At 41.0% G+C, this 27,753-nt stretch overlaps 1 protein-coding gene across 6 annotated transcripts in view; it reads right to left on the reverse strand.

Annotated features, from left to right (window-relative positions):
* ULK2 (unc-51 like autophagy activating kinase 2) overlaps positions 1–27,753 on the reverse strand; it is an 87,832-nt gene that overhangs the window by 29,300 nt on the left and 30,779 nt on the right. For all 6 annotated transcript variants that reach the window (XM_045984289.1, XM_045984285.1, XM_045984286.1 and 3 more), the window contains 2 exons: positions 23,852–24,023; positions 12,509–12,569 (listed from right to left, as the gene is read on the reverse strand). In XM_045984289.1, coding sequence (XP_045840245.1) covers positions 12,509–12,569; positions 23,852–24,023 — 233 coding nt within the window. The remainder of the gene's footprint in view (positions 1–12,508; positions 12,570–23,851; positions 24,024–27,753) is intronic.

A 27,753-nucleotide genomic window follows, 5' to 3' on the forward strand; every position in this document is an offset into this window, starting at 1 on the left:
CTACAAGAGACCCATTTTGAACCTAAGGATACACCCAGACTGAAAGTGAAGGGATGGAGAAACATCTTTCATGCCAATGGGCCTCAAAAGAAGGCCGGGGTAGCGATTCTCATATCAGATATATTATATTTTAAACTAAAGACTGTAGTCAGAGATACAGAAGGACACTACATAATTCTTAAAGGGACTATCCGCCAAGATGATCTAACAATTGTGAATATCTATGCCCCCAATATGGGAGCACCCAATTACATAAGAAAACTATTAATCAAGATAAAGAGTCATATTGATATGAATACAAAAATAGTAGGAGATCTTAATACGCCTCTCTCAGAAATACACAGATCATCGAAGCAGAAAATTAATAAAGAAATAAGAGCATTGAATGAAACATTGGACCAGATGGACCTCATAGACATATACAGAGCATTCCACCCTAAAACACCAGAATACTCATTCTTCTCAAGTGCACATGGAACCTTCTCCAGAATAGACCACATACTGGGTCACAAAGCAGGACTCAACCGATACCAAAAGACTGACATTATTCCCTGCATATTCTCCGATCACAATGCTTTGAAACTGGAACTCAATCACAAGGAAAAGTTCGGAAGGAACTCAAACACCTGGAAGCTAAAGACCACCTTGCTTAAGAATGCTTGGATCAACCAGGAGATCAAAGATGAACTTAAACAATTCATGGAAACCAATGAGAATGAAGACACTGCGGTCCAAAACCTATGGGATACACCAAAGGCGGTTCTAAGGGGGAAATATATAGCCATCCAAGCCTCCCTCAAAAACACTGAAAAAGCCAGAATACACCAGCTGTCTCTACACCTTAAAGAACTGGAGAATCAACAACAAATCAAACCAACTCCACATGCAAGAAGGGAAATAATCAAGATTAGAGCAGAGATCAATGAGGTAGAAACGAGAGATACAGTAGAACGTATCAATGAAACTAGAAGCTGGTTTTTTGAAAGAATCAATAAGATCGATAAACCATTGGCCACACTAATCCAAAAGAAAAGAGAGAAAGCCCAAATTAATAAAATTATGAATGAAAAGGGAGAGATCACAACTAACACCAAGGAAATAGAAACAATCATCAGAAATTATTACCAACAGTTATATGCCAATAAGCTAAGCAACCTAGATGAAATGGATGCATTCCTGGAAAACCACAAACTCCCAAAATTGAACCAGGAAGAAACTGACAACCTGAATAGACCAATATCTAGTAACGAGATTGAAGCAGTGATCAAAACCTCCCAAAAAACAAGAGCCCAGGACCTGACGGATTCCCTGGGGAATTCTACCAAACTTTCAAAGAAGAAATAACACCAATTCTCCTGAAGCTGTTCCAAAAAATTGAAGCAGAAGGAAAACTTCCAGACTCTTTTTATGAAGCCAGCATTACCCTGATCCCCAAACCAGGCAAAGACTCTACCAAAAAGGAGAATTTCAGACCAATATCACTGATGAATATGGATGCAAAGATTCTCAACAAGATCCTAGCAAACAGGATCCAGCAGCACATTAAAAAGATTATCCACCATGACCAGGTGGGATTCATCCCTGGGTTGCAAGGTTGGTTCAACATTCGCAAATCAATCAATGTGATAGAACAAATCAATAAGAGAAGAGAGAAGAACCACATGGTCCTCTCAATTGATGCAGAAAAAGCATTTGACAAAATCCAGCATCCGTTCCCGATGAAAACACTTCAAAGTATAGGGATGGAGGGAACATTCCTGAACTTCCTAAAATCTATCTATGAAAGACCCACAGCAAATATCATCCTCAATGGGAAAAAGCTTGCAGCCTTCCCGTTGAGATCAGGAACACGACAAGGATGACCACTCTCACCACTCTTGTTCAACATAGTATTAGAAGTTCTAGCAACGGCAATCAGACAACAAAGAGGAATAAAAGGTATCCACATTGGCAAGGAAGAAGTCAAACTCTCTCTCTTCGCAGATGACATGATTCTTTATATGGAAAACCCCAAAGACTCCACCCCCAAACTACTAGAACTCATACAGCAATTCAGTAACGTGGCAGGATACAAAGTCAATGTACAGAAATCAGTGGCTTTCTTATACACTAACAATGAAAATACAGAAAGGGAAATTAGAGAATCGATTCCATTTACTATAGCACCAAGAACCATAAGATACCTGGGAATAAACCTAACCAAAGAGGTAAAGGACCTGTACTCGAGGAACTACAGAACACTCATGAAAGAAATTGAAGAAGACACAAAAAGATGGAAGACTGTTCCATGCTCTTGGATTGGAAGAATAAACATTGTTAAAATGTCTATACTGCCTAGAGCAATCTATACTTTTAATGCCATTCTGATCAAAATTCCACCGATATTTTTCAAAGAGCTGGAGCAAATAATCCTAAAATTTGTATGGAATCAGAAGAGACCCTGAATTGCTAAGGAAATGTTGAAAAACAAAAACAAAACTGGCGGCATCACGTTACCCGATTTCAAGCTTTACTACAAAGCTGTGATCACCAAGACAGCGTGGTACTGGCATAAAAACAGACACATAGACCAGTGGAACAGAGTGGAGAGCCCAGATATGGACCCTCAACTCCATGGTGAAATAATCTTCGACAAAACAGGAGAAAATATTCAATGGAAAAAAGACAGTCTCTTCAATAAATGGTGCTGGGAAAACTGGACAGTGATATGTAGAAGAATGAAACTCGACCATTCTCTTACACCGTACACAAAGATAAACTCGAAATGGATAAAAGACCTCAACGTGAGACAGGAATCTATCAGAATCCTAGAGGAGAACATAGGCAGTAACCTCTTCGATATCAGCCACAGCAACTTCTTTCAAGATATGTCTCCAAAGGCCAAGGAAACAAAAGCTAAAATGAACTTTTGGGACTTCATCAAGATCAAAAGCTTCTGCACAGCAAAGGAAACAGTCAACAAAACAAAAAGGCAACCCACGGAATGGGAGAAGATATTTGCAAATGACAGTACAGACAAAAGGTTGATATCCAGGATCTATAAAGAACTTCTCAAATTCAACACACACAAAACAGATAATCATATCAAAAAATGGGCAGAAGATATGAACAGACACTTCTCCAACGAAGACATACAAATGGCTATCAGACACATGAAAAAATGTTCATCATCACTAGCCATCAGGGAGATTCAAATTAAAACCACACTGAGATACCACCTGACACCAGTTAGAATGGCCAAAATTAGCAAGACAGGAAACAACGCATGTTGGAGAGGATGTGGAGAAAGGGGAACCCTCTTACACTGCTGGTGGGAATGCAAGTTAGTGCAGCCACTTTGGAGAACAGTGTGGAGATTCCTGAAGAAATTAAGAATAGAGCTTCCCTATGACCCTGCAATTGCACTGCTGGGTATTTACCCCAAAGATACAGATGTAGTGAAAAGAAGGGCCATCTGTACCCCAATGTTTATTGCAGCAATGGCCACGGTCGCCAAACTGTGGAAAGAACCAAGATGCCTTTCAACGGATGAATGGATGAAGAAGATGTGGTACATATACACAATGGAGTATTATGCCTCCATCAGAAAGGATGAATACCCAACTTTTGTAGCAACATGGACGGGACTGGAAGAAATTATGCTGAGCAAAATAAGTCAAGTAGAGAGAGTCAAGTATCATATGGTATCACTTATTTGTGGAGCATAACAAAGAACAAGGAGGACATGGGGAGATGGAGAGGAGAGGGAGTTGAGGGAAATTGGAAGGGGAGATGAACCATGAGAGACTATGGACTCTGAAATACAACCAGAGGGTTTTGAAGGGGCGGGGGGGGGGGGTGCGAGGTTGAGGAACAAGGTGGTGGGTAATAGGGAGGGCACGTACTGCATGGAGCACTGGGTGTGATGCCGAAACAATGAACACTGTTATGCTGTAAATAAACAACAACAAAAAAAAAACTTAAAAAAAATGTAAAAGAAAAAGAAAGAAAAAGAAAAAAAAATAATAAGGCCAAAAAAAAAAATAATCACACTGGAACTCTCCAGGCATTTATAAGCATTTCGGGACTAAGAATCGTAAGAAGAACTGGAAAAACATTCTTCTACAACAGTAGGAGAAGTCTGTAGGCTGGCAAATTTCTGTTTCATCTGCTCACGTTCTGCTATTCATTATTATGTGAGGAGAAAAAAATATTTCTAGGAAAATATGCTGGGTAAAAGAACAGGAAGTTGGGGCGCCTGGGTGGCTCAGTGGATTAAGCCGCTGCCTTCGGCTCGGGTCATGATCTCAGGGTCCTGGGATCGAGCCCCGCATCAGGCTCTCTGCTCCACAGGAAGCCTGCTTCCTCCTCTCTCTCTGCCTGCCTCTCTGCCTGCTTGTGATCTCTCTCTCCGTCAAATAAATTAAAAAAAAAAAAAAAAAAAAATCTTTAAAAAAGAACAGGAAGTTCAAGAGCGACTGGAATGTTTACAAAAGTCACCAATGCAGTAAGCACTCCCAAAGAACTCTGACTTTTAAAAAGATTGAAAATAACACTGTATAACTCTCAAAGCACATGACCGATCTGAGGTCCACATGTTGAAGTGTTAGTACTGGGCTGCTGTGATAGCCTCTCTCCTTGCTTTTCTTAAATTCGGAAACAGTATGTCCTTCCAATTCAATCTACAACCTATCAAAACATCAGGGACAAGACTGGACCTTAAAAAAGATGATTTATTTCATTCTTCTGACTGTCTATAATACTAAAAAAGCCCCATGAATCTAACATTTTTTTCTCAAATTACATTGAGATATAAAGAGATCGTAGATCTAGTTACCTAACGAGCAGTATGATTATCTTTTAAAGCATCACTTTAGGGCTTTCTGAACCATTAGAGTATTTCATATTTAAATAAAATCTCATCCATCATAGAGATCGTAGCTGCTTTCCCCAATAGCCATTCGCCCACTCTTTCTTACTAGCAGAACTCAAATTTTATGGAAGGTGGTGATTTGCTCAGTGACATTATGATACATCCCAGACTCCTTTGCGGCCATTTCTCTCTCTCGGTCAATAATGTCTAAGTAGAGGCCTTCTACCCACTCTTCTTCTTTCCTCCTACCCAGAACATGGTACACTATGCAGCAGCTACCTTTGAGCCGTGACGAACAGGCCAAAAGAACCGGAGATGACTTCCTTGAGCCACAGAAACGAAGGCAGCAACCATTTATGTTGACTTCTCATCCTGTGAGGAAACTACATCTTTGGTGTTAACCACGCTGTGGCCGGGAGTGTTGGTTCTCGCTTTTAGTCAGCTCGACTCTTCATCCGGTAATTCCCGTTAAGTATCATATATTTATTTACCCATCCATCCTTCTGTACTGAAGTACAGTCGACACGCAAATGTTATGTTAGTGACAAGTGTAACATTAACTATCGTTTAAATGCAATGATTTGTGCTTTTAATATTTATATACCTGATTTTGAAGTTGATCTATAACCTGAAAATTAAAACAAAACAAAAAACTTCTACTACTGGAAACTAAATAGCATTACAAGACTTCACTAGCTAACCACAGTGCCTGCAACCCAGAGCACACCGGCCTTAGAGTCCAAGTTCCACTAAAGACCAACCAGCAAGGCCATCAAGGATCAGAATGTGAAGGAAGAAATACCATCTTTCTACAGTCTCACTTCAGTGAGTAAGCACACTGTCGGTGAAGCAAGTACACTGAGGGCTTTTTTTAAAAAAACATACACACTTTCAAGTTCTGATATTTTTCCTGTACTAGTTAATCACCAAAGGAAAATTAGAGTGGAATAAAACTACCCCAAGAAGTAAACTTAGCAACTTCATACATAATTCAAAGCCCCTCTCCCAGGGAGTCTCAGGCAATCCTCCCCCAGCATGTGAGGATGTGAGCAGCCACAGCAGGAGTCCGTAAATCTGGTCCGTCTGGACAGAATCTCCAAGCAGACTTGCCCTGCTCTGCCTACACAGTCTTCCCTGGAGAAATTCCCAGAGCTCCAGCTAGCTAAGACCACTGTAGCCACTTTTCTGTCTAGCTTTCTATTAACAACACTATTCAACCAGCACCTGACTCCCTAAGCCCAAGGTGAGGAGAGGGCAGGTCTACGCAGGCCCCGAGTCTCTAGCATGAGTGGAAAGTCATCTTTGACTGCACAGAATACCAGAAAGACTAAGCAGTCTGCCCAAAATACAATATGCTGTTATTTTATTAAAATGAATGATTTTTGTCAAGGGGTCACACATTTTCCTGGAGAGAAATAGTGAAGTATTTCAAAATAATTTCAATAAAAGTGAGGTTCTAAGGGAAGAATGAGATATACTACCACTAACATTATAACGACTGGCCTACGAGATGATAGTTGTTAGGACGTGGAGCTCCAGGATTTTAATGGCTCTGCAGAGAATATGTCTTGTTCCTGCATCAGACCCTTTTGATTGTGCATACAGCATAATTTTAATGTATTTGCGATTATCTGTTTCCACATGCACTTAATATCCTGTGGTAGAGTGTATGATTTTTTCCAAACTACTCACTACCCCTCTCGGAACCCCGGTCCACAGCCGCTGGTGTGAGCACAACCCCCGGCACAGCCGCTGGTGTGAGCACAACCCCCGGGCAGCAGGCTGAGCGAGCAGCTCCCATGTGGGCCATGCTCTTCCCTCTGCGGGGCAGAAGCTGTCAGAGCCATTATGCGGTTCTGCTATCGCTGCAGTCCCCCTCTCTTGGAAGATCGGCACGTCCCAGTTCTTGTAGAGAGTCTGAGACAAAGGAACCAAAAAAGCTATAGAGCTATGTGATTATTAGGAACACAGAAACATGCGATTTGTGATATCAGGAACATAAGGGGGAAGGGGGAGTAAACTCGCATACTCTCTACGGTAGAATTTTTGTATGCGACTGAAGTTCAGTTTAAAATGGATTGTCATATCTTTTTTTTTTTTTTTTTTTTTTTAAAGATTTTATTTATTCATTTGACAGACAGAGATCACAAGTAGGCAGAGAAGCAGGCAGAGAGAGAGGAGGAAGCAGGCTCCCCGCTGAACAGAGAGCCCGATGCGGGGCTCGATCCCAGGACCCTGGGATCATGACCTGAGCCGAAGGCAGAGGCTTTAACCCACTGAGCCACCCAGGCGCCCCATCATATCTTTTTTTTTTAAAGATTTTATTTACTTATTTGACGGAGAGACAGACAGAGAGTACAACCAGGGGAGCAGCAGGCAGAGGGAGAAGGGAGCCTGCTGCGGGATTCCATCCCAGGACCCTGGGATCATGACCTGAGCCAAAGGCAGAGGCTTAATCAGTGGAGCCACCCAGGACAGGTGCCCCATGGACTGTTATACCTTTTTTTTTTTTTTTAAGAGATTTTATTTATTTATTTGACGGACAGAGATCACAAGTAGGCAGAGAGGCAGGCAGAGAAAGAGGGTGAAGCAGGCTCCCTGCTGAGCAGAGAGCCCGACTGAGACTCGATCCCAGGACCCGGAGACCATGACCTGAGCTGAAGGCAGAGGCTTAACCCACTGAGCCACCCAGGCGCCCTGGACTGCTATATCTTAAAGGTATTTTATGTAGTCCCAAAATTAATCACAAATAACGTATCTGTAGAATACACACAGTAGGAAATGATAATCAAAGCATGTCACCACAACAAGATCAACAAATCACAGAGAAAGGTATTAAGAGAGAAAAAGTCTTGTGGCCTTTTTGCCACAAGACATACATAAAAATGACAGTAGTAAATCTTCCTCTATTAGGCTTAAAGAAAAGGATTGAAAAAGATATCCCAGGGATGCCTGCAGGGGCAGTCTGTTGAGCACCCAACTCTTGTTTTCAGCTCAGGTCAGGATCTCAGGATCAAGGATCTCATGTAAGACTGAGCCCCATGTCACATTCTGCACTCAGTGGGGAGCCTGCTTAAGATCTCCCTCCCTCTCCCTCTGCCTCTCCCCTCCACATGCATGCTCTCTTTCCCTGTCTCCCAAATAAATAAATCTTTTTTAATTTAATTTTTTAAAAAGATTTTATTTATTTGAGAGAGAAAGAGAGAGAGCATGAGAGGGGTAGGGGTCAGAGGGAGAAGCAGACTTCCCACTGAGCTGGGAGCCCGAAGCAGGACTTGATCCTGAGACTCCAGAATCATGACCTAAGCCAAAGGCAATCACTTTACTAAGCCATCCAGGTGCCCAATAAATCTTAAAACGAAAAAAAAAAAAAAAAGATATTCTGTGCAAATAGTAATCAAAGGACAGCAGGGGTCTCAATATTAATATCAGACACTTTCAGCCAAACACTGTTACAAGAGACAAAAAAAAGACATTACTAAAGGGCCAATTAACCAGAAAGTATAATAATTATAAATATTTATGCACCAAATATCAGTGCTCCGAAATATATGAAGCAAGTATCAAGTATCAACAGAATTGAAGGGAGAAATAGACAGTTCCACATTAACAGCTGAACAATTCAATACTCTGCTTTCAATAATGGACAGAACAACCAGATGAACGAGCAATAAAGAAACAGGACTTGAACAACGCTCTAGACCCTGGAGATATATACAGAACATGCTTCCCACCACGAACAGAAGAATATACATCTTCTCAAGTGCACATGAAACATTTTCCAGGATAGACCACATATTAGACCACAAAACAAATCTTAAAATTTTAAAAGACTGAAATCAAACAAAGTATCTTTTCCAATCATAATGGATAGAAAGTAGAAATCAACAGAATGAAAACTAGAAAATCCACAAATACATAGAAACTAAACAATACACTCTTAAACAAACAATAGGCCAAAGAAGAAATCACAAAATAAATCAGAAAATATCTTGAGAAAAATGAAAACATAAACACAACATACCAAAACTTATGGAATACAGCGAAAGCAGCACTAAGATAGATATTTACGGCTGTAAATGCTAACATTAAAAAAAAAAACAAAACTCAAGTCAACTTAACTTTACCCCTCAAATGATAAAAGTAAAAACTAGGAGCATCCAACTCTTGCTTTTGGCTCAGGTTGTTATCCCACGGGTTGTAAGATCAAGCCCTATGTTGGGCTCCATTCTCAGCAGGGAGTCTGCTTGAAGATTCTCTCCCTCTGCCCCTTCCCCCACTCACACACACTCAGGCACTCTCTCTCCCAAATAAATAAATCTTAAAAAAAAAAAAAAAGTACAAATTAACCCCATTTCCTTAAAAAAAAAAAAATCAGGAAATCATGAAGATTAGAGCAGAGATAAACAAAACTGAGAAAACAGAAAAATTAAACTAAGAGTTGGCATTTAAAAAAAAAATCAACGAAACCAACACTTAGCTGGATTAAGTAACAAAAAGAGAAGACTCAAAATGACAACTAATGCCACAGAAACAGGATTGTAACAGAATACCATGAACAAACAAGTGCTCGCCAACAAGCTGGATAACCTACAAGAAACTGGTAACTTTCTACAAACACACAGCCTACCAAGTTTGAATGATAAAGGAAGAGAAAATCTGAACGGACCATAACTAGTTAAGGAGATTGGATCAGTAACCAAAACTTCCCAATAACAAAAAAAGCCCAAGACCAGATGTTTCACTGGTGAATTCTACCAAACATTTAAAGAATTAGCATCAACATTTCTCAAACTCTTTCAAAATATCAGAGAGGAGGGAACACTCCCGAACTACTTCCATGAGTTCAGCATTACACTAGTGCCAAAGCCACGCACAGATACTGCCAAAAGACAAAAACAAAAACAAAAGCCAGAACAGTTTCCCTGATGAAATTTGATGTAAAAATCCTCAACAAAATACTAGCAACCCAAATTCGACAATACATTGAAAGGATCGTGTACCATGACCAAATGTGATTTCTAATATAATAATGGAATGAAAGACAAAAACCAAATGACCATGTCAATTCACGCAGAAAAAGCATTTGACAAAATTCCAACATCCTTTAATGATAAAAAGCACTCAGCAAACTAGGAATAAAAAAAAAATTACCTTGACATAATAAACACCATATATAAAAAGCCCATAACTAGGGGTGCCTGGGTGGCTCAGTGGGTTAAAGCCTCTGCCTTTGGCTCGGGTCATGATCCCAGGGTCCTGGGATCGAGTCCCGCATCGGGCTCTCTGCTCAGCAGGGAGCCTGCTTCCCCCTCTCTCTCTGCCTGCCTCTCTGCCTACTTGTGATCTCTGTCTGTCAAATAAATAAATACAACCTTAAAAAAAAAAGCCCATAACTAATATCATACTCAATGGTTAAAGACTGAAAGCCTTTCCTCTATAATACGGAATAAGACAAGGATGCCTGCTCTCACTGCTTCTACATAGAATTCCTAGCCAGAGCAATTAGGCAAGAGAAAGAAATAAAAGGCATGAGAACTGGAATGGAAGAAGTAAAATTATTTCTGTTCATGGATAACATGATCTTAAATGGAGAAAACCCAAAAGACTCCACACAAAAATCCACTAGAACTAATATATTCAGCAAAGTTGCAGTATGTGAAATCAACAGACAGATATAAGTAGCATTTCTATACACTAACAATGAGCAATGAAAAAAGGAAATTAAGAAAACAGTGTTATTTACAATAGTATTGAAAAGGATAAAATACACAGGAATAAATCTATTTACAATACTTTTTGCAATACTAGTTTTTACAATTACAATACAATACTATAATATTTTTTGATACTATTTATAATAGTATCAAAAAGAATAAAATACAGAGGAATAAATCTAACCAAAGAGGAGAAAGTCTTGTATATTGGAAACTACAAAACATTGCTGGAAAAAATGATAAATGACACTCTGTCTTCATTGACTAGAAGATTTAATACTGTAAAGATGTCAATAGCACCCAAAGTGATTTATACAGATCAATCCCATCCCTACCAAAATCTCAATGGCATTGTTTGGCAGAAATAGAAAAATCTATTCTGAAATTCATATGTAATCTGCAGGGACCCTGAATAGTCAAAGCAATTTTGGAAAAGAAAAACAAAACTGGAGGTTTCATACTTCCTGATTTCAAATCTACAGTAATCAAAACAATATGGTTGGCATAACGACAGACACAGAGACCAAAAGAATGGAACAGACAGCCCAGAAACACACCCTTGCATATATGGACAAATGATCTTCAACAAGGATGCCAACGCCACGGGATGGCGAAAAGACAGTCTCTTCAGCAAATGTGGAAACTAGGTATCCACGGGCAAAGAATGCAGCTGGACCCTTGCCTTATACAATATACAAAAATTAATTCAAAATGCATTAAAGAGCTAAAATAAGACCCAAAATTATATAACTTGTAGAAGAAAACACAGGCAAAACGATTCATGACACTGGATTAGGCAATGATTTCTTTAAATGACACCAAAAACACAAGACAACAGAACAAAAAAATAGACAAATGAGACTACATCAAATCTAAAACTTCTATGCTCAAAGGACACATCAACGGAGTGGAAAGAATATCTTTGGGATGGGAGAAAACATCTATAAATCATGTATCTGGTAAAAGGTTAATATCCAACATATATAAAGAACTCCTACAACTCAACAACAAATGATAGACAAATGGCCAATAAGTATATGAAAAGACACTCAAAAACCACTAGAGAGAACAGCAAATTAAAACCACAATGAGATATCTCCTCATACTCATTAAGATGGTTATTATAAAAAACCAAACAGGAATAACAAGTGTTGCTGAAGATGTTGAGAAACTGGAACGCTTGCACATTGTTGGTAGGAATGTAAAATGGTACAACCACCATGGAGAACAGCATGGCAACTCCACAAAAAATTAAAAATAGAAATATCATATGATCCAGCAACCCCAGTGTTTGGTATATATCCAAAAAAATTGAAAGCAGGATCTCAAACAGATATCTGCACATTCACATTTATAACAGAATTACTCACAATAGCCAAGAGGGACAAGAAATCCAATTGTCCATTGACAGATGAATGGATAAACAAAACACAGTGTATACACAGAATGGACTATGGCTCAGCCTTAAAAGAAGTTTTGACAAATGCTACAACATGGGCCAACCTTGAAGACATTATGATGACTGAACTAAGCCAGTCACAAGAAGATACATATTATACATTCTACTTATGTGAGGTAGCTAAAGCAGTCAAATTCATAGAAAGAGAAAGTAGAACAGTGGTGACCAGCACCTAGAGGTGGGAGAAATGGGGAGTGCTACTATGTAATGAGTACTGAGTTTTAGTTTCGCAAGATGAAAAAGTTCTGGAGACAGTTTGTACAACATTGTGAATATACATAAAGCTACTGATGTGTAAACTTAAAAATGGGGAGGACAACAGATTTTATGTGCTTTTATCTACAATTTAAACTGTTTTTAAAAAAAGAAATGACAAATTGTGAAACAAAATAAATTTTAGAATAAAAAACACGGTCAAAGTTCTATAACTTCACTCACAAAAACCAAAATATGAAAAAGTTCTAATATATATAAACATACCCTCCACACACCAAAAACTCATTTGAAGCACGTCTGCCAGCAGCTCCCATCGGCATATCATCTAAAGGAGGAAGAGAAAATACCATCAGTTCTGCTCTACCACCTGCTTAAAAAAATATAAACCATTCCAACATGATTATTCAGAAAAATCTGAGCACCACACAAATTTCTCGCTTGCTTATGACGCACTTTCCTCCACGAGTAAAAGCAGGTAAAAACCATGAGTAAAAACACTGAACACTGCACCCAGCTGAATTCACAGGTGGAACCCTGCAGTGCCCACTTCTACAAACAAACATCAGGGCTTTTCAAGGTAAAGTGTCCTATTTACTTCAGTGTGAGATATTTCTTCACCATTCAACATGCGTAGTAAAAACTATGCTAACATTTTTATGATGTTCCTTTTAATGCGTCACGCACCAACGTTTTTGAGTGTTATGCCCTTAATTCCAATTTGCCCATGAACTCTGTGGTTTTTACTGAACAATTTTTTCAGAGAGTGGTAAGTTTTAGGAATACACACGTCACATTCTAGCACAACTGACTGTAAACGAAGTCTAGTTCACCCCAGTGTTAGAGCACCCCCAACCGGTGTAACACTCCCTGCCTTGCATGGGTTGTGAACGAGACGCTGTGGAAGCTGGGGCCTCTCAGGCACAGTAGCACACACCACAGGCCAGCTTCACCCACTCTGGGCTCATCTATATACGGGAACAGAGCTGAGCTCAGAAAGCAGGCTCCCCTCATTCTTGTCACTGGGATGTCCATTATATCACACTGCTTGGGTGATTTTAAATGGCTATAAAGGCATAATCAATGTGTTGATATGAAATAGCAGTGTTGACCAAATATGTTTTTAAAAAGTATAGGTTACACTGCTAACCCATACTCAAAAAGGGGAAAAAAGGAAACAAACACAAATATCCCTCCGAAGGGCCCTAAATAAGAATGGAGAAATGCATTTATTTTGGCACATCTTAAGTCCTTGCTCCCATGAAGCTTCTATTCTAGTAATGAAAGAAGGTGATAGTGTCAGGCATGATAAGAAATATAAAGGAAAACGGGGTACCTGGGTGGCTCAGTGGGTTAAGCATCAGATCCTGATTTCAGCTCAGGTCATGATCTTGGGGTCATGGGATCGAGCCCTGCATCAGGCTCCACCCATATACTCTCTCTCAAAATAAATAAATACTATAAATATTTTAAAATGTATATAAAGGAAAATAAATCAGGGTAAGAGAATAAAGAGAAGTGAGGGAAGAAGGGGCCTATTTTAAGAGAAGAGCTCCTGATATGGTAATGGAGGGAACAAGGTAGATGGGGCAAGGACAGGAGCTGTATTTCACTAAGTGCACTTCATTTTGTAGCTTTGAGTTTGGAGCCATACATAATTACGAAACAAAATAAAATCAAAAGGAAAAAACAAGCCCTAGAAATCAGAAGTGGAAATGAAGCAAAACATGTATCATCTTCTGTCATACATAACCTTGTAACAATCTGTCAGTGCCGTCACCAGAAGGGGATTTTTCCAAGCGACTCTAAGTTTAGTAATTTGATTGGACATTCCTAACAGGATTACCCTAAGGACAAAAAGAACCACAAAAAGACTTCTTTTTTTTTTTTTTAAGTGGGCTCCACGCCCAACATGGGGTTTGAAACTGGGAAACATGTGCGAAGCCCACAGACCGGAAACCTAGGCTCACTAAAGTACTGAGATCCAGTCACAGAACGCTTCCCACTCCCCCACAGCTCCCCATCACATTTCTATAAAACCTACTTACAGCAGTTCTTTTTACCCAGGACATCAGGTATGACTATCAAGAAAAAGTCACAAGGTGTACCAACAAGCAAAAAACACAGATTGAAGAGACAGGGTGAACCTCAGAACCAGACATGGAAGGCATGTTAGAATTATCAGACTGGAAATTTAAAACAACTATGATTAATGCGCTAAGAGCCCTAATGGACCAGGTAGACCACATACAAGAACAGACGAGTGATATAAAGAGATGGAAATCCTAACAAAGAACCAAAAAGAAAGGCTAGAGATTAAAAAACACTGTAAAGGAAATGAAGAATGCCTTTGGTAGGCTTACTAGTAGACTAGACACAGCGAGGAAAGATGCTCTGAACTAGAGAACATTATTGACAGAATCCTCAAAAACTGGAAAACAAAGCTTTTTTTTTAAGGGTTCTATCCATTTATTTGACAGAGAGAGACACAGAGGGGGCATGGAACGGAGAGGGAGAAGCAGCTTCCCGATGGGCAGGCAGTCCGATGCGGGGCTCGGTCCCAGGTAACTGGGATCAGGACCTGAGCCGGATGCTTAACCCACTGAGCCACCCAGGTGCCCCAACAAAGATTTCCTTTAAAAAAACAACAGAATATCCAAGGTCTGTGGGACAACTACACAAGCTGTACCATGTGTAATGGGATTACTAGAAAGAGAAGAAAGGACAAAAGGAACAGAGGGAAATACTGGGAACGACTGAGAATTTCCCCCAAATGAACGGCAGGCACCAAACCACAGATTCACAAAGCTCAGAGAACTCCAGGCAGGATAAATGCTCAGAACAACTACACCTAGCAGATCATTTTCAAATTAACAGAAAAACTAAAAATAAAGAAAATTCTGAAAGAAGTAAAAAAAAAAGAACACCATACTTACAGAGAAACAAAGAATTGCATTAACTTCTCAGTAATCACACAAGCAATGAAGTATTTAAAGTGAAATGAAGTATTTAAAGTGTTAAGTAAACCACCAACTTAGAATTCTGAACCCTGCAAAATTATCTGTCAAAAGTGAAGGAAAAATAGATTGAGGGGATTTGTTGCCAAACAGTATAATCGGTTACGCATGCTTAACGTGTGTGTCTTATGTATACAGGGATAGGCTTATGTAGTCTTATATTCAACTAGAATGAATGACAGCAATGATACTAGGGATGGCAGGAAGGAATTAGGATGTTGTTACTATGAGGTACTTGATACTACCATGAAGTAATACAGTTTTATTTGAAAGTGGACCTGGAGGGCATGTGGGTGGCTCAGTCAGTTAAGTGTCTGCCTTGGGCTCAGGTCATGAACTCAGAGTCCTGGCACTGAGCCCCGCATTGGGCTCCTTGCTCAGCAGAGAGCCTGCTTCTCCTTCTCCCTCTGCCTGCCGTTCCCTTTGCCTGTGCTCTTTCTCTCTTGCTGTCAAATAAATAAATAAAATTGTGGGAGATTTTATTTATTTATTTGACAGCAAGAGAGAGAGAGCGAGATCACAAATAGGCAGAGAGGCAGGCGGGGCGGGGGGGGGGGGGGGAGCAGGCTTCCTGCTGAGCGGAGAGCCCGATGCTGGGCTCCATCCCAGGATCCTGAGATCATGACCTGAGCCAAAGGCAGAGGCTTAACCACTGAGCAACCCAGGCGCCCCAATAAGTAAAATCTTAAAAAAAAAAAAAAAAAAATGGAAAGAAAGTGGATCTGGATTGGGGCGCCTGGGTGGGTTAGTTAGTTGGTTAAGTGTCCGACTCCTGATTTTGGCTCAGGTCATGATCTCAGGGGTGTGAGACTGAGCCCCTTGTTGCACTCCATGCTCGGCTGGGAGTCTGCTTGAGATTCTCTCACTCCCTCTGCTCCTCCCCACTGCTTGTACATGTTCCCTCTCTAAAATAAATAGATAAAGCTTTTAAAAAAATAATGAAGTGGACCTGGATTAGTTATAAACATATATTGCAAACTCTAGGGCAACCAATAAAGAAAGAAAAAAAAAGTACAATTGATATGCTAAGAAAGGAAAGAAAATGGAATCATAATAAATGGTCAGTTAAAACCACAAAAGGCAGAAAAAGAGTGGAAGACAAAGACAGGAACAAAGAACAAGGAAAATGAAGGGCAAACAGGAACAGATGTTGGGTATTAATCCGGTTGTCAGTGACACTTCTCATGTCACCAGTCTAAACGTACCAGTTAAAAGGCAGATTTCAGAGTGGATTAAAACACACAACCCCATTACATGTTGTCTATTAGAAAATCACTCTGAATATAAAGACACACAGATTAAAAGTAAACAGATGGAGAAAAAACAGACCATGCTAACACAAACATGCTTACATTAATCAAAAGAAGGCTGGAATAGCTATATTAATTTCAGACACAGCAGACATCAGTGCAAGTTAGGGATAAAGAAGGGCCTTATGTGATGATATATTTATTCTCCAAGAAGGCACAGCAATTCTTACTTAACATTATGCACGCCCCTAACAAGGCGTCAAACTATGCAAGGTAAAAACTTACAAGTAGAAACAGGTGAAACCACTAACGTGGCTGGAGACTTCAACACCCATCCCTCAAAAATGGACAGATCCAGCAGGCAGAAAACCAGTAAGGACACAGTTGAACTCAGTAACACCATCAATCACCAAGACATGATCGACATCTACAGACAGCTTCATCCAACAACAGCAGGACACACTTTTCTCAAACTCACATGGAACATTTGCCAAGATAGACTACATTCTGGGCCATAAAACACATCTTAACAACCTTAAAAGAGGTGTGCCTGGGTGGCTCGGTCGGTTAAACGTCTGCCTTCAACTCAGAGCCGTGCATCAGGCTCACTGCTCAGAGAGGAGTCTGCTTCTCCCTCTGCCCCTTTCCCTGCTTGCGCTCCTTCTCAGATAAATAAATAAGATCTTTTAAAAAACAAACAAAACAAAAAAAAATTAAAAGAATAGAAATCAGTTTCTGCTTGCAGACTATAATGGAATTAAACCAGAAATCAATAACAGAAAGGTAACTGAAAAATCCCAAAATACAGGGGGACTGAAAACACACTTCTGAATAACAAATTGGCCAAAGAAGAAATCTCAAGAGAAATTTTTAAAGATTCTGAACTAAATGAATTTGAAAACACAACAATCAATAAGCTTCTAGCCAGGTTAACAAAAAGAAAGAAAAAACAAACCAGAAAGGGGGACACAAATTACTAATACTACAAATGAAAGAAGAGACACCAGTAGAGATCTCACTGAAAAGGAGAGTGAAGGAATACTATGAACAACTCTATGCCCACAAATCTGACACCGCAGATGAAGCAGACCAATCCTGTGAAAGACACATCTGCCAAAATTTACTCGGGAAGAAAGAGGCAATTTGAATATAGGTCTTTATCTATTAAAGACATTGAATCAGTATTAATAGCCTTCTAAAACAGAAAGCATGAGGCCCAGATGAGTTCTATCAAACATTAAAGGGAGAAATTATACCAAGTATCTATTTTCAATCTCTTTCTGAGGATAGAAGCAGAGAGAATATTTCCTAATTCATTCTAGGAGGCCATAATTACCCTCATACCAACACCAGAAAAAGACATTACTAGAAGACTGCAGACCAGTAATTCTCATGTACACAGATGCAAAAATCTCCAACAAAATATTATCAAACTGAATTCAGCAATGTATAAAAAGAATTATACGCCATGATCAAATGGGATTTATCCCAGGTAGGCAAGGCTGGTTCGACATTCTAACATTAATGTGATCTATCCCATTAATAGACAGAACATCACAGGAAAAGCATTTGACAAATCCAACCACCATTCATGATAAAATCTCACAGTAGGGGCGCCTGGGTGGCTCAGTGGATTAAGCCGCTGCCTTCGGCTCAGGTCATGATCTCAGGGTCCTGGGATCGAGTCCCACATCGGGCTCTCTGCTCAGCGGGGAGCCTGCTTCCCTCTCTCTCTCTCTCTGCCTGCCTCTTTGCCTACTTGTGATCTCTCTCTGTCAAATAAATAAATAATAAAAAAAAAAAAAAATCTCACAGTAACTAGGAATGGAGGGGAACTGTCGAACTTGATAAAGAATATCTACAAAGAGCTACCGCTAACACCATATTAAATGGTGAGAAACTCCAAACTTTTCCACTAAGATTGGGTAAAATATAAGCATGTCTTCTCTCTCTTTCTTCCATTGACTTTTGTATCGGCTGTGGTGATTACAGTTTCATCACCTGAAGGCAGTCCTCTTTCTCTCCCACTTCTCTTCAACACAGCTCTCGAGGTCCTTGCTAATACAGTAAGTTAAAAGGAAATGAAAGGTATGCAACTTGGAAGGTAAACATGAAACTACTGTTCGAAGATAACATGATTACCTATCTAAAAAAAATCCGAAAGAATTGATCCAAAAAACCTCCTGGAACTAAGAAGTGACTAAAGCAAGGTTGCAGAATACAAGGTTAATATTTAAAAATTAAATTGCTTTCCTATAGCTCAATAATAAACAACTGAAATTTGAAATTAAAAAAACAACACCATTTCTATCACACGCCAAAATGAAATATTTAGGTATAAGTCTAACAAAAGTCATGTAAGACCTGTATGAGGAAAACTACAAAACTCTGATGAATGAAACCAAAGAAGACATAAATAGAGAGATACTCTACGTTTTTGGACAGGAAGACTATATATTGTCAACACGTCAGTTCTTCCCAATCCCAATGACAATCCCAGCAAGTTATTTTATGGATATCGGCAAACTAATTCTAAAGGTTAAATGGAGAGGCAAAGGACCCACAACAGCCAATAGAACATTGAAGAAGAGGGACAAGGGACTGACACTACCCAACTTCAAGACTTACTATAAAACTGCAGTAATCACGACAGTGTTGTACTGGCTAAAGAACAAACAGGTCAATGGAACAGAATAGGGAGACCAGGAGGAGACTTTCAAAAAAACTGATCTTTGACAGAGGAGCAAAGACAATACAATGGAGCAAAGACAGTCCTTAAAAAATAATGCTATAATAAGTAGACATCCACAAAACAACAACAACAACAACACGCATCGAGATACAGATCTTTCAAAAAAATTAACTCAAGGGGCATCTGGGTGGCTTAGTCATTAAGCGTCTGCCTTTGGCTCAGGTCACGATCCCAGGGTCCTGGGACTAAGCCCCGCATTGGTCTCCCTGCTCCGTGGGAAGCCTGCTTCTCCCTCTCCCACTCCCCCTACTTGTGTTCCCTCTCTCGCTGTGTCTCTCTCTGTCAAATAAACAAATAATATCTTAAAAAAAAGTTAACTCAAAATGGGCCACAGACCTAAATATAAAAGAAAAAAATCGCAAATATTGTAGAAGACAGCATAACCTAGAGGACCCTGGGCATTGTGATACCAACACCAAACATGCAATCCATGAAATAAATTTATTTAATGATTGAATCAATCATTAGTGATGAACTTATTGAAATTAAAAACTGCTCTGTGAAAGACCATATCAAGAAAATGGAATATAAGCTATAGACCTAACAAAGATATTTGCAAAAGACACATCTGATAAAGGACTGTTTGCCCAAATATACAGAGATCTCTTAAAGCTCAACAAGATAACAAACAGCCCAATTGAAAAATGGGCCAAAGATCTTAACAGACACCTCACCAAAGAAGATACACGATGGTGAATAAGCACATGAAAAACGCTGAACATCAGATGTTGTCAGAGAAATGCAAATTAAAACGAGACTCCACTGCACATCTACCAGAATAGCCTACCCCAGAGCACTGACATCACCAAATGCTGCTGAGGATGTGGAGCAACAGGAACTCCACTCATTGTTGGTGGGAATGCAAAATGGTACAGCCACTTGGAAGAGTTTGGTGTCTTCTTACAAAACTAAACATGCTCTTACCATACCAGCCAGCAGTCATGCTCCTTGATATTTATCCAAAGGAGCTGCACACTATGTCCACACAAAAACCTGCACACAGATGTTTATAGTAGCTTTATTCTTAATTGTCGAAACTTGGAAGCAATCAAAGTGTCCTTCAATAGGTAAATGGACAAACTGTGGTACAGAAATATAGAGACAATAAAAATACTGGTGGTTTCCAAGGGACAGGTGGGGAGCACAGAGGATTTTTAGGGCAGTAAAAATGCTTTGTATATTATAATGATAGATAAATGTCATTATACCTTCCTCCCAACCCATAGAACGTTCAACACCAGGAATGAATTCTAAGTAGACTATGGACTTTGGGTGACTGTGATGTGTCAATGTAGGTTTATCCTCAGCAACACATGTACTGTTCTGGTGAATGATGCTGAGAATGGGGGGGCAAGGGATAAGTGGAAACTTGTACCTTCCTCTCAGATTTGTTGTAAACCTAAAACTGCTCTAAAAAAATAAAATCTTTGGGGCACCTGGGTGGCTTGGTCAGTTGAGTATCCAACTCTTGATTTCAGCTTGGATCATGATCTTGGTTATGAGATCGAGCCCCATGTTGGGCTCAGTGCAGAGTCTCCTTGAGATTCCCTCTCTCTCCCTCCACTTGCTCTTACTCTCTCTAAATAAAAAAAAAATGTTTTAAAAATATATGCATGATGTATTTTACAATAACAAATTTTTAATAAAGAGAAGGGTGTGGGGACACCTGCCTTTGGCTCAGGTTGTGATCCCAAGGTCCTGGGATCCAGTTCCACACTGGGCTCTTTGCTTGGCAAGGAGCCTGCCTCTTCCTCTGCCTGCCTCTCCCCCACTGCTTATGCTCTCACTCTCTTTTTCTTTTACAAATGAAATCTTTTTTTAAAAAAAATAAAAAATATAAAATTTAAAAAAGGGTTTGGCCAACTATAACAAATGCTGAAAATAGATCAAAAAGCTGAAGACTGAGAAATGACCAGAGATTTGGAAGCACAGAGACCTCGACAGGAGTGGTTTTGAAAAAAAAAAAAAAAAAGAAATTATCAAATACAGTATTTAAACAAGGGGGGAAAAAAAAACAAAGGTAACTAGAATAAGACAAAAGATGTGAATGTCCTTTATGAAGGAAAATATAAATATCGATCAAAACACATTAGGGAAACCTAGATAAGTAGAGAAACACATACTCTTTTTTTATTATTATTTAAATTCAAGTTAGTTAATGTATAGTGTATTACTAGTTTCAGGGGTAGAATTTAGTGGTTTATCAGATGGATAAAAGAAGCAGTGCTCATTCTATCAAGTCCCTTCCTTAATGCCCGTCACCCAGTTACCCCATCCGCCCACCCATCTCCCCTCCAGGAGCCCTCAGTTTGTTGCCTAGAGTTAAGAGTCTCTCATGGTTTGCCTCCCTCTCTGTTTTTATTTCATTTTTCCTTCTCTTCCCCTATGATCCCCTATGATTTTGTGAGAAACACATATTCTTGATTTGGCAATTTAATATCGTAAAGATCATTAACTGTTCCCGTATAGGTCTTATAAAATCAACCAATCAAATTCACATCAAAATCCCCAAATGTGGGGCGCTTGGGTGGCTCAGTGGGTTAAAGCCTCTGCCTTTCGCTCAGGTCATGATCCCAGGGTCCTGGGATCGAGCCCCGCATCGGGCTCTCTGCTTGGCAGGGAGCCTGCTTCCTCCTCTCTCTCTGCCTGCCTCTCTCCCTACTTGTGATCTCTATCTGTCAAATACATAAATAAAATCTTTAAAAAAAAAAAAAATCCCCAAATGTTTTTTTGTAGGATTTGTCAAGCTGATATTAGACTACATGGGGGTAAAATTGGTCAAGAGTAGCCAGGGTGATTCCAAAGAAAACTAAAATGCTCTCTACCATCACCCCTCCCCACCCCCCCCATCTCACACACACACACACACACACACACACACACACAAATTTAAAAATGATTATAATACAGACAAATAGACCAACAGAATAGAACACCTTAAAACAAACCCAATTCTTCATATAAACCTAACAGGACAAATCTGGAATTGTCTATCAATAGAGAAAGGACAGAATATTCAATACTAAGGTCCCTACCTTATTCCATCTACAAAAGTGAATTCCAGGTAAAGTTAAAGATGAAAAAAAAATCTTTAGAAGTCACCATTATTCCATTGGGGCAGCATGGCACAAACTACTGATTGCCTACAGCTTGTCTGTACCAATATTTTATAGATCTGAAGTTGAAAATTTCTAGAGCATCCATGTGGAAGAAACTCTGATACAAGGACATCTGTTACAATACACTTTGAACAGTGAAAAGATAGAAATTATCCAGGTCACCCTCAGCAAAAAATGGAAAAATGTGTGGTTTAGTCGTATCATAAAATACAGTTATACTGTAAATTTCAGATATTAAAATAAACTGCATACATATCTAGATATGTATCTAGGTACATAACAAAAACATGAATAAAAAACCAAGCTATAGATACGTTCCTTATACCATATACTTAAAACTGTAAAAACACAAGAACACCATACGTTATTTATAGATACAGGATATGCGGAAGTATAAAAAAAAATCTACAGGAAGAATTAACCTCTGGCAAGAGTGGAACAAGGAAAAGGACTTTAGCTGTACCCATATAGCATTTTTTATCCTTAAGAAAAGACATCTAAAACAACACTGACATAAATAAAATTAGAATGGGGGTGGATTTGAGTATCTGCTGTATTATTCCTGCTTGAAATACTACATAATTTTTAAAGTCTTAATTTCTTTTTTAAAATAGAAGAAAACCACTGTATGTTGGGTTTTCACAGGGGACTCCCAGCTGTCGGAGCACCGACGGTGAACCGCCCCACCTTCTCCTGCAGCCCTGTCCCTGCTCCCCGCTCCCCAGCGGATGCACCCCCAAAGCGCATGCTCCGGGGACCACGGCCTTCACACCTGGCCTGGCCTCACGGCAGCAGCCGTGCCATCAGTATCGGACAAACAACTACGCCGACCTCTGGACACGAACTTCTCCAACCACCTGCACATGGCCAACTTGATACTGCTCAATTATCGAAGGAACCCAGTTTCCAGATTTTCTGATCCCAGTCCTTCACCGCCAAACCACAGTTCCTTCTTTCTTGACGGTTTTGTCTAACTTCATTTTTGTAGGTTTTCTGGTGCCCTTTGCTGCTCCTCAGAGCCCGGACCATATTTAGTCAACTTGGATTCTGCTTCCTTTATAAAAATTCTCCCCATGCACTTGTGAAACTCATTCCTGACCTCATGCCAGTCTCTTCTGAAGGGCATCCAGACTGGTTTTAAATCCCCTTGACTCTTAAGGTGGTTTTTGCAACAGAGGTCTTCCTTTAACTCTGCTGACTTTTCTATTCCTTTCTGTGTGGATACGAACAGAATCTGAAATCATTTCCTACAGACTTTTCATCTACCTTCAGAATCCAAAGTTACTGCTTCACGGAAGATGACTGAGCAGATTTTAGAATGGTAGGTATATAGTTCTGGGAATTCACACAACTAAATGAAGTGCCCCTTTGAAAAGGTGCCCTGCACGAGAGAGCATGATATAAAGGTTAAAAGTAAATGCTAGTCTAGTAAATTAAGAAATATAATGTGTACAAGTAGAAAAGATTCTCACATGAGTGGTCTGACGAGATGTTGTGTGGAACCAAAACAAAGTCATCCGTGTCACAAGAAGAGTTCTTGCTACTAGTACTGGCAGAATCTTTGGACACTTGTAGGTAGCTGGGAGGACCCAGTGGTGGGGAGGGTAAGTTTTCTTCCTGAATGTGCTGCGTATCTGGAAGGGACTAAAATTAACAACATAAAATTAAAACTGGCCTAGTAATAAAATGCACGTCAGAATAGCCATTAGACTAAGGAATACTGTCTTCATAAAAGTGGGCATAAAGTTAATTCCATCTTAAAATTTGGGGAAGAAAAATCTCTTCGGAAAATCTTTCCCTTAGAAAAGCACAGTTTAAAGTGTCTTCATATAAAGACTTCTAAAATGTTTTCCAAAACGATACTTAAAAATATATCATACCACTTATCACGTACACGTCTCCCTCTCCTGAAATTTCTGAGGTGTGTTTTCATCATCTCAACATGCCCAGTTTCGGCTCTTGGCCTAGCAAAGCAGGTACGCAATAACTATTCACTCGATGACTAAAACACTATGTCCAGGGAATTTAGACTAACAGCATCCTGCGCACATTTTAAAAAGGTTTAAACCTCCAGTGAAGAAAACATTATAAACAGGAAAGCAAGAGACCACGTTATGCAAAAAAGTAAATAAATCGATAAGGAGAACTACGTTCAAGCCTGGAGATTTATGTATGCTCACAGAAAGCAAGATCTGGAAAACCTTACAGGCTGTGGGTCCTTTTGTTCTTCTTTTGTTAGGGGGAGGAGTGGGTTTGCAGGAGACAGGACAGGAAAGGAAAGGAAAGCACATAAAAGGTATATAAGCAAATACACAGATGTAAGCAGTTGTATGTCCTGTGGCATTTGCCTAGTTCAAGGACTCAAGTGACACCTCTAATTAAATGTCTTGGTTACACAATGGTCTTCTGAAACAATGAACTTCCTAATTCATTGTGTTAAGTCCTCTATGACCTTGTTTAACCTTCGTTTCTATTTCTGTAGGAAAACTACTACACAATGCCCTTTAATCTTAAACCCATGTCCTAAATGCACTGCTAGCGCTCCTTCGAATGTCACTGTGCCAGGAAATCTGTGTCAGATCTCCGATCGTGCGTGCGTGTGTGTGTGTGAGACACACATGACATACAATTTTCAAAGAGCCCGTCAGTGTCTAGGTAACAAAGGGAAAGGACGATGGGAAGACTAACGTGACCGACCGTCTACCATGGACTACACACCACTGGGTGCCTTCCATGTCTTCCCTAAGCCCAGTCCTGGTGGGAAACCCGCGTCATACGTGGATACGAACAAACAGCTCAGAAGTGTAGGAAATTCGCCTGAGATCACACGGCTAAAGAGTGCTCACGCTGAGATGCGACTCCGAGCGGTTGAGGCCCTTTCTCAAGCCTCCCCCGCCTTCGTCAACCGGCCTGCAGCCCCGCATCTGAGCGGGAGGCTCTTCTCCTTGCTCGGCCTCCGCCCCTCCACCTCCTCAGAGACCTGCACCAGCTCCCTCTGCCCCTGACCCTCTCACCCTCTCCCTTTCCTCTGGTTTTCTTCCCCTTTGCGCATAAACCCGTTCCATTTTCTCACACCTCAAATCCGCGCGGTGCTCTTAATTACCGTCTCCTCGCACTTCTTTACTTCTTAACAATGTCTCTCGAGATAGCAGTCTTCGCGGACTTAAACTCCTCACCTCCTACGTACTCTGCCCGACCCACCACGACCCGCTTCCCGCCTTCCCTGTGCAGCCACCGGGCTCAGCCCCGCCGCGTCGTGCTCAAGTTCCCCGAGCTCCGCCTCAGCCGCGCCGCGGACCACTGGACACTCGACCGCTTCGTTCAGTGAACCGGCTTCCCTCCCACTCCTAGTCTGTTCTGTGGGTGCCTGCTTCTCTTTCGTCCCTTAAAGGAGAGGGATGGAGTGTGGAGTTCCCCAAGGTGCCACGCTGGACCCTCTACTCCTCACATCTTTGAAAATTCTGTTCAGTCCGCCGCTGCACCGTACGGACTTAGCGCCTGATGCAGGGTGAGACTCACTGGTTTCCTGGAACAGCCAGGGCTCACCACGGCCCGTAGTCCTCACATTTGTGTACGCACCCCAGCGACCACTCTCCCCCTCCAAGTACCCCCCTCACCTCTGCGGCCTAGATCTCTCCGGAGAGCACGGGACTGACTCACCACCTTTCTGCTCCAAAGCCTTGCTCCCCGCACTCCCTGCCGGAGTGACTTCACCGTCATCCATCCGTTTGGTCTCCCGTTCAAGCAGCTCCAAGCTTGGTGAACTCTACCTTTCTCTTACCTGGCCCCCACCTTCCCTGCAGCTCGGGCCCGCATTCTCAGGAAAAGAAAAAACAGAACAAGAAAGGTGCAGCAGTCTGCGGGGCTCTCCGGGCTCTCCCAGCGGCCACGCTACTCTCTGCTGCTGTCAAGCCCCGGCTTCCACCCCGCAGCGGCTCACAGCGCACCTCCGCCTAAAAGCACTGGGACGGCTCCCGCAGCCAAATCCCGCTGAGAGACAGCAGCCCCCTGCGGCTCTCGCTGCACCTGCCCCTCCGCACGCCCCCGGTGCTCTGCACCCGCCAGCCCGGACCGCTCGGCGGAGCCTTGTCCACAGAACTTCCAGCAAGGATGGAGACGGTCTACCTCGGAGCGCCCGGTGTGCTGGCGACCTACTAGCCAAGGACGGCTATCGAACACCTGAAATGCGGCCAGCCCGAGTAAGGAACAAAATTTTACATTTCACTTAATTTTAACAAATTTAAGTGGGCCCGGAGGGGCTACAGGGTTCCTTCAGGGCGTCGTGCTTCCGGGACTTCAGGAATGGGAATTCTTCTGCCTATAATACTATTCTGTTACTAATTCACCTTGCTAGGTCTTTCTTCAAAACTCAGCTCAATGCCCTCCCCTGAGCAGCCTGCCCGAGTTCTTGGTCTGATCTCATGCTCCCACAGGCAATAATGAGACACCCACATGCTTCCAACGGTGGTTGCTTTACCTACCTCGTCCCCACACAACTAAATTAAAAGCTCCTCAATGTAAGGGACCTGGTCGTTTCATTCATTAGTATCAACCAGAACCTTACACAAACTAGGTGTTTAATAAATATTATGAAACCAAGAAACATTATCTAAACAGCATTTAACCTATAGCCAATATCGTAACCAAAACACTGATTTGAATTTTTTTTTCCTTTCAAGATTTCTCTGGAATCAAGCAGCAGCTGGGTATTTGTGTGAGAATGTAAAAAGAGGATGTTGTATGTGCATGCCTGTGTGTATCAAGCCTCCACACGAGTCTACTCCAGCCGTAGGAAGAAAGGGGAAGCATGCATAAAATCATCTTATTTTTGGCAGTTTTACATTAAAAGCAAGGCCTATTAAACCACTCCCTTTCTCACTATCTGGAAATTCTACAGAAACATTCTGGATTTCCTTTTACTCCTCAGCTTTCCTTTTTCCCTTTTTATTTTCATTTCAAGCTGCCTTTTTTTTTTTTTTGCCTTTTTTTTTTTTTTGAAGTCGGCTCCACGCACAGTGTGGAGCCCCACATGGATCCTGAACTCACGACCCTGAGACCAAGCCCTGGGTTGAGATCAAGAGTTAGATGCTTCATGGACTGAGTCACCCAGGTACCCAACATTAGCTTTTAACAAAAGCCTTCTAAAAATGGTTTTCCACTAAAGTTTCTAGCATCTAAATATGCTTCCTCTCCCCCTCTGGCATGTCCTCACCCCTGTTAGCACTCCATCTCTTGGCCAGCAGCCTGAGCCGAGCTCTGAGCGCTCTCCTCTTCAATGCTGCCCCACCCAACAGAAAACCCCAACTGGCTCTCTCCAGTCAAAGTAATCTCCAATTCAATGAACCTCCTACTGGACCCCCTCTTTCTCATTCCT

This window comes from Meles meles, chromosome 18, assembly GCF_922984935.1.
Source record: "Meles meles chromosome 18, mMelMel3.1 paternal haplotype, whole genome shotgun sequence".
Taxonomy (NCBI): domain Eukaryota; kingdom Metazoa; phylum Chordata; class Mammalia; order Carnivora; family Mustelidae; genus Meles; species Meles meles.